Source organism: Stenella coeruleoalba, assembly GCF_951394435.1.
Source record: "Stenella coeruleoalba genome assembly, chromosome: 10".
NCBI lineage: Eukaryota > Metazoa > Chordata > Mammalia > Artiodactyla > Delphinidae > Stenella > Stenella coeruleoalba.
In genome coordinates this window covers 82245173-82258306 of record NC_137156.1, presented here as the reverse complement: position 1 = coordinate 82258306, position 13134 = coordinate 82245173, and the positions used below count along the sequence as shown (strand labels likewise).

The 13134-nt window shown below is 41.8% G+C and overlaps 1 protein-coding gene across 9 annotated transcripts in view; it reads left to right on the top strand.

Annotated features, from left to right (window-relative positions):
- The window catches only part of SUCLG2 (succinate-CoA ligase GDP-forming subunit beta), a 434144-nt gene that overhangs the window by 334327 nt on the left and 86683 nt on the right, over positions 1-13134 (top strand). For 3 of the 9 annotated variants that reach the window (XM_079935031.1, XM_079935027.1, XM_079935030.1), the window contains one exon: positions 6155-6325. The exons of the other annotated variants lie outside the window; for them this stretch is intronic. In XM_079935031.1, the coding sequence (XP_079791157.1) occupies positions 6155-6294 (140 nt within the window). In that variant the 3' untranslated portion in view covers positions 6295-6325. The remainder of the gene's footprint in view (positions 1-6154; positions 6326-13134) is intronic. 9 annotated transcript variants of the gene reach the window in all.

Genomic DNA, 13134 nt, shown 5'->3' with positions numbered 1-13134 from the left:
GTCAGTAACTGTGATTCCTCCAGTTGTGTTCTTCTTTCTCGTGATTGTTTTGGGTATTCGGAATCTTTGGTGTTTCCATACAAATTTTAAAATTATTTGTTCTAGTTCTCTGCCTTTGGTAATTTGATAGGGATTGCACTGAATCTGTAGATTGCCTTGGGTAATATGGTAATTTTAACAATATTCATTCTTCCAATCCAAAAACATGGTATATCTTTCCATATGTGTGTGTCATCCTCAATTTCTTTCATCAGTGTCTTATAGTTTTCCAAGTACAGGTCTTTTACCTCATTAGGTATGTTTATTCCTAGGTATTTTATTCTTTTTGATGCAATGGTAAATGAGATTGCTTCCTTAATTTCTCTTTCTGATATTTCATTGTTAGTATATAGAAATGCAACAGATGTCTGTATATTTATTTTATATCCTGCAACTTTACCAAATTTATTGATGAGCTCTAGTAGGTTTCTGGTAGTGTTTTTAGAATTTCTATAGTATCCTGTCATCTGCAAAGAGTGACAGGTTTACCTTTTCCTTTCCAATTTGGATTCCTTTTATTTGTTTTTCTTCTCTGATTGCTGTCGCTAAGACTTTCAATACTATGTTGAATAAAAGTGGCAAGAGTGGACATCTGTATCTTGTTCCTGATCTTAGAGAAAATGATTTCAACTTTTCACCATTGAGTATGATGTTAGCTGTGGTTTTGTCATATATGGCCTTTATTATGTTGAGGTATGTTCCCTCTATGCCCACTTTCTGGAAAGTTTTTATCGTAAATGGATGTTGAATTTTGTCAAAAGGTTTTTTTTGCATCTATTGAGATGATCATATGTTTTTATTCTTAAATTTGTTGATATGGTGTATTGTATTGATTGATTTGTGGATACTGAAAAATCCTTGCATCCCTGGGATAAATCTCACTTGATCATGGTATATGATCCTTTTAATATATTGTTGGATTTGGTTTGCTAATATTTTGTTTAGGATTTTTACATCTATGTTCGTTGGTGATATTGGCCTGTAATTTTCTTTTTTTGTGAAATCTCTCTTTGGTTTTGGTATCAGGGTGATGCTTGCTTCATCGAATGAGTTTGAAAGCATTCCTTCCTCTGCAATTTTTTGGAATAGTTTAAGAAAGATAGGTGTTAACTCTTCTCTAAATGTTTGGTAGAATCCACTTGTGAAGCCCTCTGGTCCTGGACTTTTGTTTGTTGGGAGTTTTTAAACTACTGAGTCAGTTTCATTACTGGTAATTGGCTCATTCATATTTTCTATTTCTTCCTGGTTCAGTTTTGGGAGATTGTACATTTCTAGTAATTTGTCCATTTCTTCTGAGTTTTCATTTTATTGGCAGGTAGTTATCTGTAGTAGTCTCTTATGATCTTTTGTATTTCTGTGGTGTTGGTTATAATGTCTCTTTCTTCATTTTTTTTTTTTTTTCCTTGCGGTATGCGGGCCTCTCACTGTTGTGGCCTCTCCCGTTGCGGAGCACAGGTTCCGGACGCGCAGGCTCAGCGGCCACGGCTCACGGACCCAGCCGCTCCACGGCATGTGGGATCTTCCCAGACTGGGGCACGAACCTGTGTCCCCTGCATTGGCAGGCGGACTCTCAACCACTGCACCACCAGGGAAGCCCTCTTTCTTCATTTTGATTTTGATTTGGGCTCTATCTTTTTTTCTTGATGAGTCTGGCTAAATATTTATCAATTTTGTTTACCTTTTCAAAGAAGAAGCTCTTAGTTTCATTGATGTTTCTATTATTTATTTACTGTATTTCATTGATTTCTGCTTTGATCTTTATGATATCTCTCCTACTAATTTTGGATTTTATTTGTTCACTTTCAGGTTCCTTTAGGTGTAGGATTAGTTTGTTTGTATTTTTTCTTATTTCCTGAGGTAGGCTCATATTGCTATAAACATTCCTCTTACAACTGCTTTTGCTACATACCATAGATTTTGGATCATTGTGTTTTCATTTGTCTCCAGGAATTTTAAAATTTCCTCTTTGATTTCTTCAGTGATCCATTGGTTGTTTAGCTTCCACATGTTTATATTTTTTGCAGTTTTTTTCTTGTCATTGATTTCTAGTCTCATAGCATTGTGGTTGGAAAAATTGTTTGATATGGTTTCAGTTTTCTTAAATTTTCTGAGACTTGTTTTGTCACCTAGCATGTGATCTATCCTGGGGAATGTTCCATGTGTACTTGAAAAGAATGTGTGTTCTGCTCCTTTTGGATGGGAAGCTCTATATATATCAATCAAGTCTACCTGGCCTAGTATTTCATTTAAGTCTACCTGGCCTAGTATTTCATTTAAGGCCAGTGTTTCCTTATTGATTCTCTATCTGGATGGTCTGTCCATTGATGTAAATGGAGTGTTAAAGTTCCCTGCTATTATTGTGTTACCGTCAATTTCTCCCTCTATGTCTGTCAATATTTGCTTTATATATTTAGATGTTCCTATGTTGGGTGCATATGTATTTACAATTATTTAATCTTCTTAGATTGATCCCTTGATCATTATGTAGTGTCCTTCTCTGTCTCTTATAACAATCTTTATTTTAAAGTCTATTTTGTCTGATATAAGTATTGCTACCTTGGCTTTCTTTTGATTTCCATTTGAGTGGAATACCCTTTTTCATTCCCTCACTTTCAGTCTGTGTGTGTCTTTAGAGCTGAAGTGAGTCTCTTGTAGGAAGCATATATACAGGTCTTGTTTTTGTATCTGTTCAGTCACAGTGTGTCTTTTGATTGGAGCATTTAGTCCATTTACATTTAAAGTAATTATTGATATATATATTCTAATCGCCATTTTGTTCATTGTTTTGCGGTTATTTTTGTAGGTCTTCTTTGTCCTTTCTTCTTCTTTTGTTCTTTTCTCTTGTTATTTGATGACTGTCTTTAGTGTTATATTTGGATTCCTTTTTCTATGTTGTGTGTGTATCTAGTATAGCTTTTTGGTTTTGGTTACCATGAGGTTTTTATATAGCAATCTATATATATTCATGATTGTTTTAAGTTGCTGATCTCTTAATTTCAGATGCATCTTAACAATCCTGCATTTGTACTCTCCTCCCCTCACAATTACTGCTTTTGGTATCATATTTTGTATCTAATTGTTTTGTGTATCCCTTAACTGCTTACTGTGGATATAATTGACTTTACTACTTTTGTCTTCTAACCTTCCTACTAGCTTTGTGCATGAGATGATTTCCTCCCTTTACTGTATGTGTGCAGTTACCAATGAACTTTTTCCTTTTATAATTTTCATGTTTCTAGTTTTGGCCTTTTCTTTTTTGCTTAGAGAAGTTCCTTTAACATTTCTTGGAAAGCTTTTTTGTGGTGCTGAACTCTTAATCTTAACTTTTTCTTGTGTAAACCTTGTGATCACTCCATCAAGTCTGAAGGAGAACTTTGCTGGGTAGAGTATTCTTGGTTGTAAGTTTTTCCCTTTCATTACCTAAAATATATTGTGCCACTCCCTTCTGACCCACAGAGTTTCAATGAAAAGTCACCTGATAGCATTATGGGAGTTCCCTTGTATGTCATTGGTTGCATTTCCCTTGATGCTTTTAATATTCTCTATTTGTAATTCTTTGTCATTTTCATTACTGTGTGTCTTGGTGTGTTCCTCTTTAGATTAATCCTGTATGGGACTCCCTGTGCTTTCTAGACTTGGATGTGTGTTTCCTTTCCCAAGTTAGGGAATTTTTCAGCTATTGTGTCTTCAGGTATGTTCTCAGCCTCTTTCTCTCTCTCTTATAGGGGTCCTTCCAGGACCCCTATAATGTGAATATTAGTGCACTTGATGTTGTCCCAGAGGTCTCTTAAACTGTCCTCATTTCTTTTTCTGTTCAGCATCAGTGATTTCCACTACTGTGTCGTCCAGCATGCTGATCCCTTCCTCTGTATCATGTAGTCTGTTGATTACTTCTAGAGTATTTTTCATTTCAGTTATTGTATTCTTCATCTCTGTTTGGTTTTTCTTTATATTTTCTAGCTCTTTGTTAAAAAATTCTATCTTCTTGCTCTGTGTATCCATTCTTCTCCTAAGTTCTTTCATCATCTTTACTGTCACTACCCTGAACTCTTTCTCAGGTAAATTGCCTATCTCCACTTCATTTAGTTCTTATTCTGAGGTTTTATCTTGTTCCTTTGTTTGGAACATGGTCCAGGGTGTCTTGAAGGCTGTATTGGCCTGCTTGTGGGTAGGGTCAGAGCCCAGCTGGCCTCAGGGCAGATTCTGGCCTGCTGCTGGGCAGGCTGGATCTGCAAGCTATGGGATTGTGGTTTTCTTGCATCTGGTTTCTGTCCCCTGGTAGATGAAGTTCGTCTAGTGGCTAAAGTAGTCTTCCTGGAGAGCAGTGTTGGGGCCCAGGGTATTCTGGGGCTTGTGTCTACACACTGGTGGGTGGAGCTGTGTCCTGGGTCCTCTGGTGGTCAGAGCCATGTCTAGAGGTGGCTGTGGGCTCAGGAGGTCTTAAGGCAGCCTGTCTGCTAATGGGAAGGGCTGTGTCCCCACCCAATTGGTTCCTTTGCTTGACACATCCCAGCACTGGTGCCTACAGGCTGTTGGGCCAGGGAAGGGCTAGGGCCTAGAGCCAATAAGCTAGATGGAGGATTACACAATGGCACTTGCCAGCACCAGTGTCCATGTGGTAGCAGGAGCTCCCAAGAATGGCTACCGCCAGAGTCTGTGTCCCCAGGGTGAGCTGAAGTTGACTCCTGCCTCGCCAGGAGACTCTCCAAGATCAGCAGCTAGGTTTGACCCAGGTTCTTATCAAATTACTGCTTCTTCCCTGGGTCCCAGGCAGGGGGGGAGATTTTGTGTGTGGCATTTAAGAGTGGAGTCAATTTCCCTCAGCCCTCTGGGACTCCCAAAAGTAAGCCCCATTGGGCTCAAAACCAAATATTCTGGGGGCTTATCTTCCCGGTGCAGGACCCCCAGGCTGGGGAGCCTGACTTGGACCTCTGATCTCTCACTCCTTTGGGAGAACCTCTGCAACTTAATTATTCTCTAGTTTGTGGGTCATCCACCTGTGGGTATGGGACTTGACTATATCGTGAGTCAGCCTCTCCTACCCATCTGGTTGTGGTTCCTTTTTATGTCTTTTGTTGTAGAAGGTCTTTTCTGGTGGGATCTTGTCTTTTTCATTGATGGTTTTTCTGTAAATGGTTGTGATTTTGGTGTGCCCATGAGAGGAGGTGAGCCCAGGGTCTTTCTACTCTGCCATCTTGGCTGATCTCTTATTTCTTCATATTTTTGGCTGCTGTCACATGACCCAGGCTTGACAAACCACAGTATTGCACTCGAACCTACAAGAGGCTTTAAGATGTATATTCAAGAACTTTTATCAGAATGACTAAAATTATTAGAAAGGGAGGGTCATCTTTCATCCATTGGACTTGAAGCTGAGCAGATGTCAGCCTGGAGTAGTTGGCTGCTAAAGCAAACAGTGTTGGCTTGCTCGTAGCCCTGAAGCTCTCACCATTTCCTTGTTCATAGACCCAGTGGCTTCTGGCTGCAAGCCACTACGTCTTTCTCCCTCAGGGCTTTTTCTGGCCATTGCAGCCAGTCCACTCAGCTGGTGTGTTTATAGGATAGGCTTCAAGTGCCAGAGAGTTCATGTTCCCAGAGCAGCTTTCCACCAGTGACTGATGGGAGTTGGTAGATCAAAACCCCATCTCCGTCTCCCCTTGGCTGACAAATCTCTGAAGTGTGGACTTGAATTATCAGTGTCGAGCCATTATTTGTTATTTACCTTCATGTGGATATATACATGTGTGTATACACATATGTATACATATATGTATATGTGTTTGTATGAATACATGTATACATGAATGGATATACATAAAATATTCATATAAATCCATGTACAGTTCATAATTTTTATATTATTCATAATATTTTTATATTGTTTTATGTTGTTATATATCTCTGACTTAGGTGGGGGAGTATTTTTTTAGTACCTCCCTGGCTCAGTCCTAGAACATTCTTCTAATGTGTTCAATAAAATCACCCAATATTTATATAATTCCAGAGCTAAGATTCAGCCAGTGTTTACCAGTACAGTCATATCATTTCTATAACAGCACTAATTTTATGGGTGTCCATTCTGATTGACCATTGTACATGCCATAATCTCTTACAGATGGAATTAACATCATGGTTGTCTGCTCACACCCACCATCAAAACCGTGTCCTTGTCTCCTTGTGGCCCAGAATCTAATCCCACCTTCTCAGAGAACATTCCTGCTTCCTCCAGCCAAGGCTCAGGATAATCAAAGTTGAGAGGAGGATGCTCGTTTCCTAGAAAGGAAAGGTAAAGAATGGAACCCTTGACTTCTTATCCTGAAGGCAGGATAAGTTTTTAGAGATATTTGCGTTTCCAAGATCTCTTATCTCTCCTCAATTCCAAACAGAGAGCCATGGTCTCTCTTTGCCTTTGGATTTTGGCAGAACTAAAACCAAAATCTTCTTGGAATCTCTGCTCCTATTATGTTGTGTAAATACCTGAATTCATTGACTTCATTTATGAAGGTCAAGGAACAAGGAGATGGACCTCAGAAAGGAATGGGTGCATAGCAGTGTGTCTCTTGACAGAGAAGTAGAAGGATGGTCAACTTCATGGATCAACAATTGGAATAGAGCTGGTCGATGTCAGCAGACCCTGCCCCTGTTTTCTATCAGATAAATCTCCCAGAACTCAAGTCACACACACTAGTTTCCCTCAGCTGGAGGAATAAAGGTTTGAGTACCTTAATCTGATTGAGAAAAATATATTTTTAATTTAAAATATCTGTTTTTCAAATAGTTAGGATATAAGTAAGTAGGGAAAATAGGAAATGGGTATTTCTTACCCACTTGAAAATTGGGATCAAAGAACCATACCTTCAATGGCCATATAGAACAGGCTAATGAAAAGCAGAGACTATCTGCAGTGAGAACATGTTCCCTAGACCAAGGACTTGTTCATGAGAAATCCTAATGGGACCATGTGTGGGAAGGGTTACCTTGTATTTCCTGTATGAACAGGCTAGGTAAACTGTTTCAGGGCTCCATGGGATGCCAAGATCAAGGTCTGCTGGTTCAAGATGATGTACAGCTTTCAAGGGCATGCACAGCTTTCCATAATCTGGAATTGAGTGCTTTTTGTTGTGTTTGCAGATGCCTCAACCAGTATTCTAATTTATTTGAGAGATTTTTGCACCTCATGAATAATGCCCCAAGGCTTTAAAAGAGAAAAACATGAGCACTTGGACGCAAAGATTTATGGGTTTCAGTGCAAAACATTTCAGTGGGGAGATTTTAAAAATTAATTTGTTTGTATTCGAGGCAGCACAAACATGGAGTATTTGAGGCATTTAAGAATTTTAAATATGAGGGAGTATGCTGAATGGCGAAGCTGTTCATTTGAAATAGTGTATCAGAGTTTAGGACAGGTGGGGAAACTCAACTTTTCTTTTCGATGCAGAAACTGCTGCAAAATTGAGTTTTGCTTGGCCCACACAGGAGCACTCAGAAACCAAAGCAGCAGCCTTCAGCTCTGCTAAAGAGTTCTGAATATGCAATATTGCAGTCACTTCCGCACATTCAATGCAAGCCGCCATGTGTGTTTGTAAACAACTAAAAGACCCAGCTCATCTTGAGCAATACACAAATGAGCCATCTTTGAGAATGCCAGTCGCCTGCTAGTAACTTTCTAAAATTGCTCTCCAGCCCTAATTGAAACCATAAATCCTCATCACATTCAAAGCCCAACCACTGTATGCCATTAGCTCAGTACAGCTCTTAATCTTCTTCTTGTGGGGCACTTTCATGCTGTATCCTTCCTCTTGTAGCAGTCACATTTCTTATTACAGTTCACACACCTTGCAGTATTCCTGCCGGAATGTAACATCTCTGTAAGCAGGTCAATATGAGGCCCTGCTTAATAGGAACACCTACCCCATTCCTGCCGGAACAAGGTCAGAAACTGTCAGGGAAATAGATTGTCGCTGATTTCATCCTAGATGCTTGTAGATAACACAGATCGAAAGAATATTTAAATTCTCCTTTGTTAAGATAGGCTACTTCTCTTATATAGTGGAGCAGGTAGGAGGTTATGGTCGCCTCTAGACAATTCGCCAGACAAGACAAATGGCTTCGCAGACCATCTGACAGCTTTATTCTTGTGGCTCTGGCAGAAAAATAGGCAACAAAGATTGCAGAGGCGGCTGAGTGGAATACAACACAACAGTTCCGAAAAATATTAACTGGTTGTAAAATGAGTGGGAGGAGGTAGTAAAGGAACTGGCATTTCAGTTCTATAAAATCACTTATTACAACATTTTTATAAACAAATCATCCTCCCTTTCTGTGCGGTATCTTTGGGTCTGTTGCCCGGAATAGATGGTAAAGAATCCTTCCACGAGGCACGGAATGTTTATGTGGAAGGAGAGAGAAGGAGCAGCTATGACTCATTTTATGGCTGAATTATGCTCCTGATTCCAAGGAAGACCCTCTGGCAGTTTAGGTCTGGTTTTATCGTAGGTGCTTTTACAGATCTTTTCTGGCCCCATTTATTTGCCTGCACAACATCTCCTGGGCCTTCTAACGGACACTTGTAATTAATGTGGAATGCTTTCATACTTGTTTCGACACAAGTCCTTCTGGGGCCTTGAAAAGCTGAGACAACAATGAATACGGCAAGTTTTCTGTTCCTTGAAGCAGAGGAGACAGACTCAGTAGAGTATTTTCTGAGATGACAGCCCACCTTGTAGAGTCATCCTCAGTTCATCCCTTTTAACCAGCCTCACTCATTAAACATAGAAGAGAAATCGGCCTCTCAACTCTCTTGTGGGAAGTAATAAGGACTTGGACATTCCCTAACAAAGCTCTTCTTTGGCATAAAAACTGAAGCACAGAGACCATGCACCCTTGGCAACAATACATCTTATAGTTGTAAGAAGTGTTAAATGTGTTTGTTCAAAGAGAAAAATCAGTAATGAAATACTTGGGAAAACACCGAGTGATACAGAGTTAAGTAGCTTTTCATCCTGCAGTACTTCCCGGGGCTTCTAATATCCTAACATGCATTTCAGATCTTCAAGAAAGGAATACCTGCATTTCTGATATTTATTTTACCACAGGACTCTTTATTTTATGGAAACTTGCCTGTGGCCAGTGTTCCTTAGAATACTCTAAGAAATAATGCCCTTCTTTATCCAGAACTCTTTTACACAGGGAGAAATGACATTTCTTTAAGTGTCAGGCAGATTTAAATATTTGCCTTTCCAAAATCTTTTAGAGTTCCCCATTGTCCCCATTAATCATAGAGTAATGATCAATGCCTTTATTTATCTGCATTCAAAATCACAGATGATCTCATCTCATATTTTCTCCCTGTATGACCCAGTACATAGCCTTCCTTGACCCTCACACAGCAGTCAAATTTGTCCCTTGCTCTTCTGTATATACACTTGGTATCTCTCACCTCTATATTCTTGAACACAATACTTCCTCTTTGTGGAACAAGCTGTTCTTACTTCTACCTATTTGGGACCTAGACCTTTTTCCAGAATCATGCCAAATGCCACCTTCCGTGAGTCCTTCTTCAGTTTTGCAGTTGGGACTCAGTCTTTCCTGCTTTAGTGTTTCTTCTGTATTTGGTGTGGACCTCTGCTATAGCTTACGTCAGCCTTGCAGTGTTCTGGTTGTTTGCTGAGTTCTGTGAGTTCTTCTGCTTGCCTATGAGTTCCTTGAGGGCAGGGACTACGTCTTGTTCATCTTTGGGCACAGAGCCTGTTACGCTGTCAAAACAGAATCTAGGTCAAGCTAAATTGAGATATGTAACCCCTGGATCCCATTTTTACTTGGCTTTCTCTCTTTAGCTTTCCTGCAGTATCTTTGAAATGACCAGGCCATAGGATGATGGCAGGGTCCACCTTAGAGCTGGCCTAAGGCCACCCTCCCAGGTCTGAGTATTCTGTGCTTTGCTCCAATGTTACACTGTCTGTTTCATAACTACACGGTTGACAGGGTTCTTCTGGCTGGGAGACAAATTTCTTGGGGCCTTTCTGCAGAATTTACCTGCAGAATTGCTCTAGACTTACCCCCATAAGGCTGAGCCTGCAGCTTTGGGGGAGGCAGTTGAACTTACAGGAAGTCTAATGTACCCTCTATCTCAGGTCTAGCAACCACACATGTGCCCAGATGTGTCCCTGATGAAGATGCTATCACCAAGTTCTTCCTTCACTCAGGCTTTGAAGTCCCTTCCCAGAGTCCTCACGGTGGCACTGTTTTCAGATTGTTTTGTTCCCTGAGGCTTCTTCACCGAGCACTGACTTAGCTCTGTGCTCTCTGCACATTGAGAGACACTGTCCAGCCTCACGTTTAGTTTCTTCGCCCAGTTTCAGCTCTGCGAACCCCAGCCTAGGTCAGAGGCCGGCACCTTCCCACTTTATCAGAACACACCTGCAGTTATGTTGCATAGTTCCAAGAAGCAGTAAGTACAGATTTAAGAGTAAATGTGAGCTCTGGATTCAATGTGGCTGGGTTCATACCCTGGTTTCAACACTAAATATCTGTGAATTGGGGCAAATTAACCTTTGTGACCTCAGTTTACTTAGCTATAAGATAAGATGATAGTGGTTCCTATTGCACGGGCATTTTTTGAGAATTAAAGGAAATGACACATGTGAAGCACCTGGCACAATGCCTGGCGTGTCGTAAGTGCCCCCAAAAGGTGGGTTTTTTTACTGTTTTAGAATCCAATGGAAAGAATAACTTAAAGCCTGGGGAGGCCCTGGGCAACGTGTTTAATAGCCCCACTGTTCTCACCTGTAAAATGGGTGTGCTCATCATCTACTGATGTAAAACAGAGTATCACAAACTTAGTGGCTTCGAACTACACACATTTGTCACCTCATAGTTTCTCTGGTTCGAGAGTCCAGGCACAGCTTAGCTGGATCTTCTGCCACGCTGCAGTCAAGATGTCGGCCCCGGCTGGGCTCTCACCTGGAGGCTCCATGGGGCGAGTTCACTCCCAGGCGCCCGCAGGCTGTTGGTGGAACTCATTTCCCGAGGCTGTGGGACTCGTGGCCTTTACTTTTCTTCAAAACCACTTTCTTCAAAGTAGAGAGAAAGAGACCGAGAGACTCCAACAAGATTGCACTGCAGTGTGATCAGCACATCCCATCCCCTTTGCCATGTAACAGTGGTTAGGAGCCAGTCCAAGGTCCCGCCCATCCTTGAGGGGAAGGGATCGCACAAATGTATAACTATGGCGGCCATCTTACTGCCTGTCGTCCACAAGGGGGATGATAGCAACAGAAATGGTCTCATGGGTTTTTGTGAGGCTTTGACAAATTAACACGCGTAAAGTGCCTGGCACTTCGTAAGCGTTCAGTAAGGGTTTTCTGTTTCTAATCAGGCCTGTGAGTGGAAGGGGAAGCTGGGTTGGAATGAATGAATGAAAGACTAATGGGCCTAAATGCAGTATTTATAACTGGGTAGATTGCTCCCAAGCAGGCTCTTTGCACAGCTGATTTCCCCAGTGGTTTCAGATCAGCAGCTGTGAGCTCTGCTGTGGGTGGTGGTGAATGTCAACTGTAGGTGGGTATTATGCCTTAGTCATGTGTAACTAATTTAAAGCCCACTGTGTTTTCAGGCAAGTGTCTGTAATTGACATTTTTGCTAATTGTGAGAATGACTTGTTTGCCATCTTCCCTCACAACTCTAAGAGAGTTGAGTCGGGAACTGAGGAGTGGGATTGAATGAATTGGCTTCCTCCTGTGTGAGGTACTGAGGTATCGGTTTGGTGCCACAGGTTGGCTCGTAGGCAAAGTTCAGACAATCATAGAGCTAGGAATCAGCTCAGAAATACTGTGGCCAAGTACAGGCTCCCTGGCCCATAGACAAAGAGTACAAAGAATGAATTTCCTCATTTCAACTTGAGGCCTTTTCTGTGCCAGGCTTCGTGCTAGATGCTCAGGGAACAAAAGGAAAGAAACTTAGACAAAAATCATGCTTGTGGAATTTTTACCGTATGGCCCCCAAATTCTTTGACATGCCTTCCACTGAGGGGGAGGGGCAATTTGTGTCTCCTCTTCTTGATCTGGGCTCTGTGACTGTTGACAAGTAGCCTACAGCAGAAATGATGCTGCAGTTTCTAGTCTCAGACCTTAAGAAATTTGCAGCCTTCACTCCTTATCTCTTGGGATGTTTCCTCTTGAAACCCAGTCACCATGCCACCATGGAGAGGTCCGGTGCAGACAAAATGATAGCCAGCGTCACCTGCCAGCCATGTGAGTGAGCCATCTCAGAAGTGTATCCTCCAGCACCAGTAGAGCTGACGCCACGTGGAACGGGGTGAGCTGTCCCCATCAGCTCTTACCCAAATTATCGCTGTTGTTTTGAGTCACCAGATTTTGGGGTGGCTTGTTATACAGCAACAAATCGCTGGGACAATGCCCTTACAATGTCTGGAAGAGGAGACAGACACTAACCAAAGACTAAAGCTGGTAACTTATATCTATATGATGAGATTATTGCTCTGCAGGATAAGAACACCTGTGAGAGCATCAAACTAGGAGCCTCTGACTTAGGTTCTGCAACCAGGGAGGGTTCCCCTGAAGTGATGCTTGAGCTGAGATTGAAAGAAGCTAATTAAATGAAGGTGGGGCAAGAAAGAGCTGTGCCAGGGCCTCATAGTGTGCAAGAGCATGAGATATTTGAAGAAGGGAGGAGGTCAGTGTGTATTGAGGGGAGATATGGGGTTGGGGGGAGTGATGCAAGGAGCTGCAGACAGGGTAGGCAGCATCCACATGTTGGAGTGGGCCGCCCCCACGCCAGGCAATGCTCTGAGTTGTCACAGGAGAATAGGATGAGATTGTGGGACTCGCAGGGATGTGTCGGATGAGTGGGGGAGAAAGTGGGGAAACTCGACAGGGGATTTGGTGTAACCTGCCCGTCTTACCTACAGGTGCAACCCACAGTGAGTGACTGCACTGCTGGCATGGGGTGGGGGTCTTGATTCAGTAAGGAATTAATTGTTTCCTGGCAAAAGAAAGGCTGGAAGCCTTTTTCTTAAGAGTTCTAACTCCTTTTCCAGACTGCTTTTCTCAGCTGACCTAATTCAGTAGCAGTGTC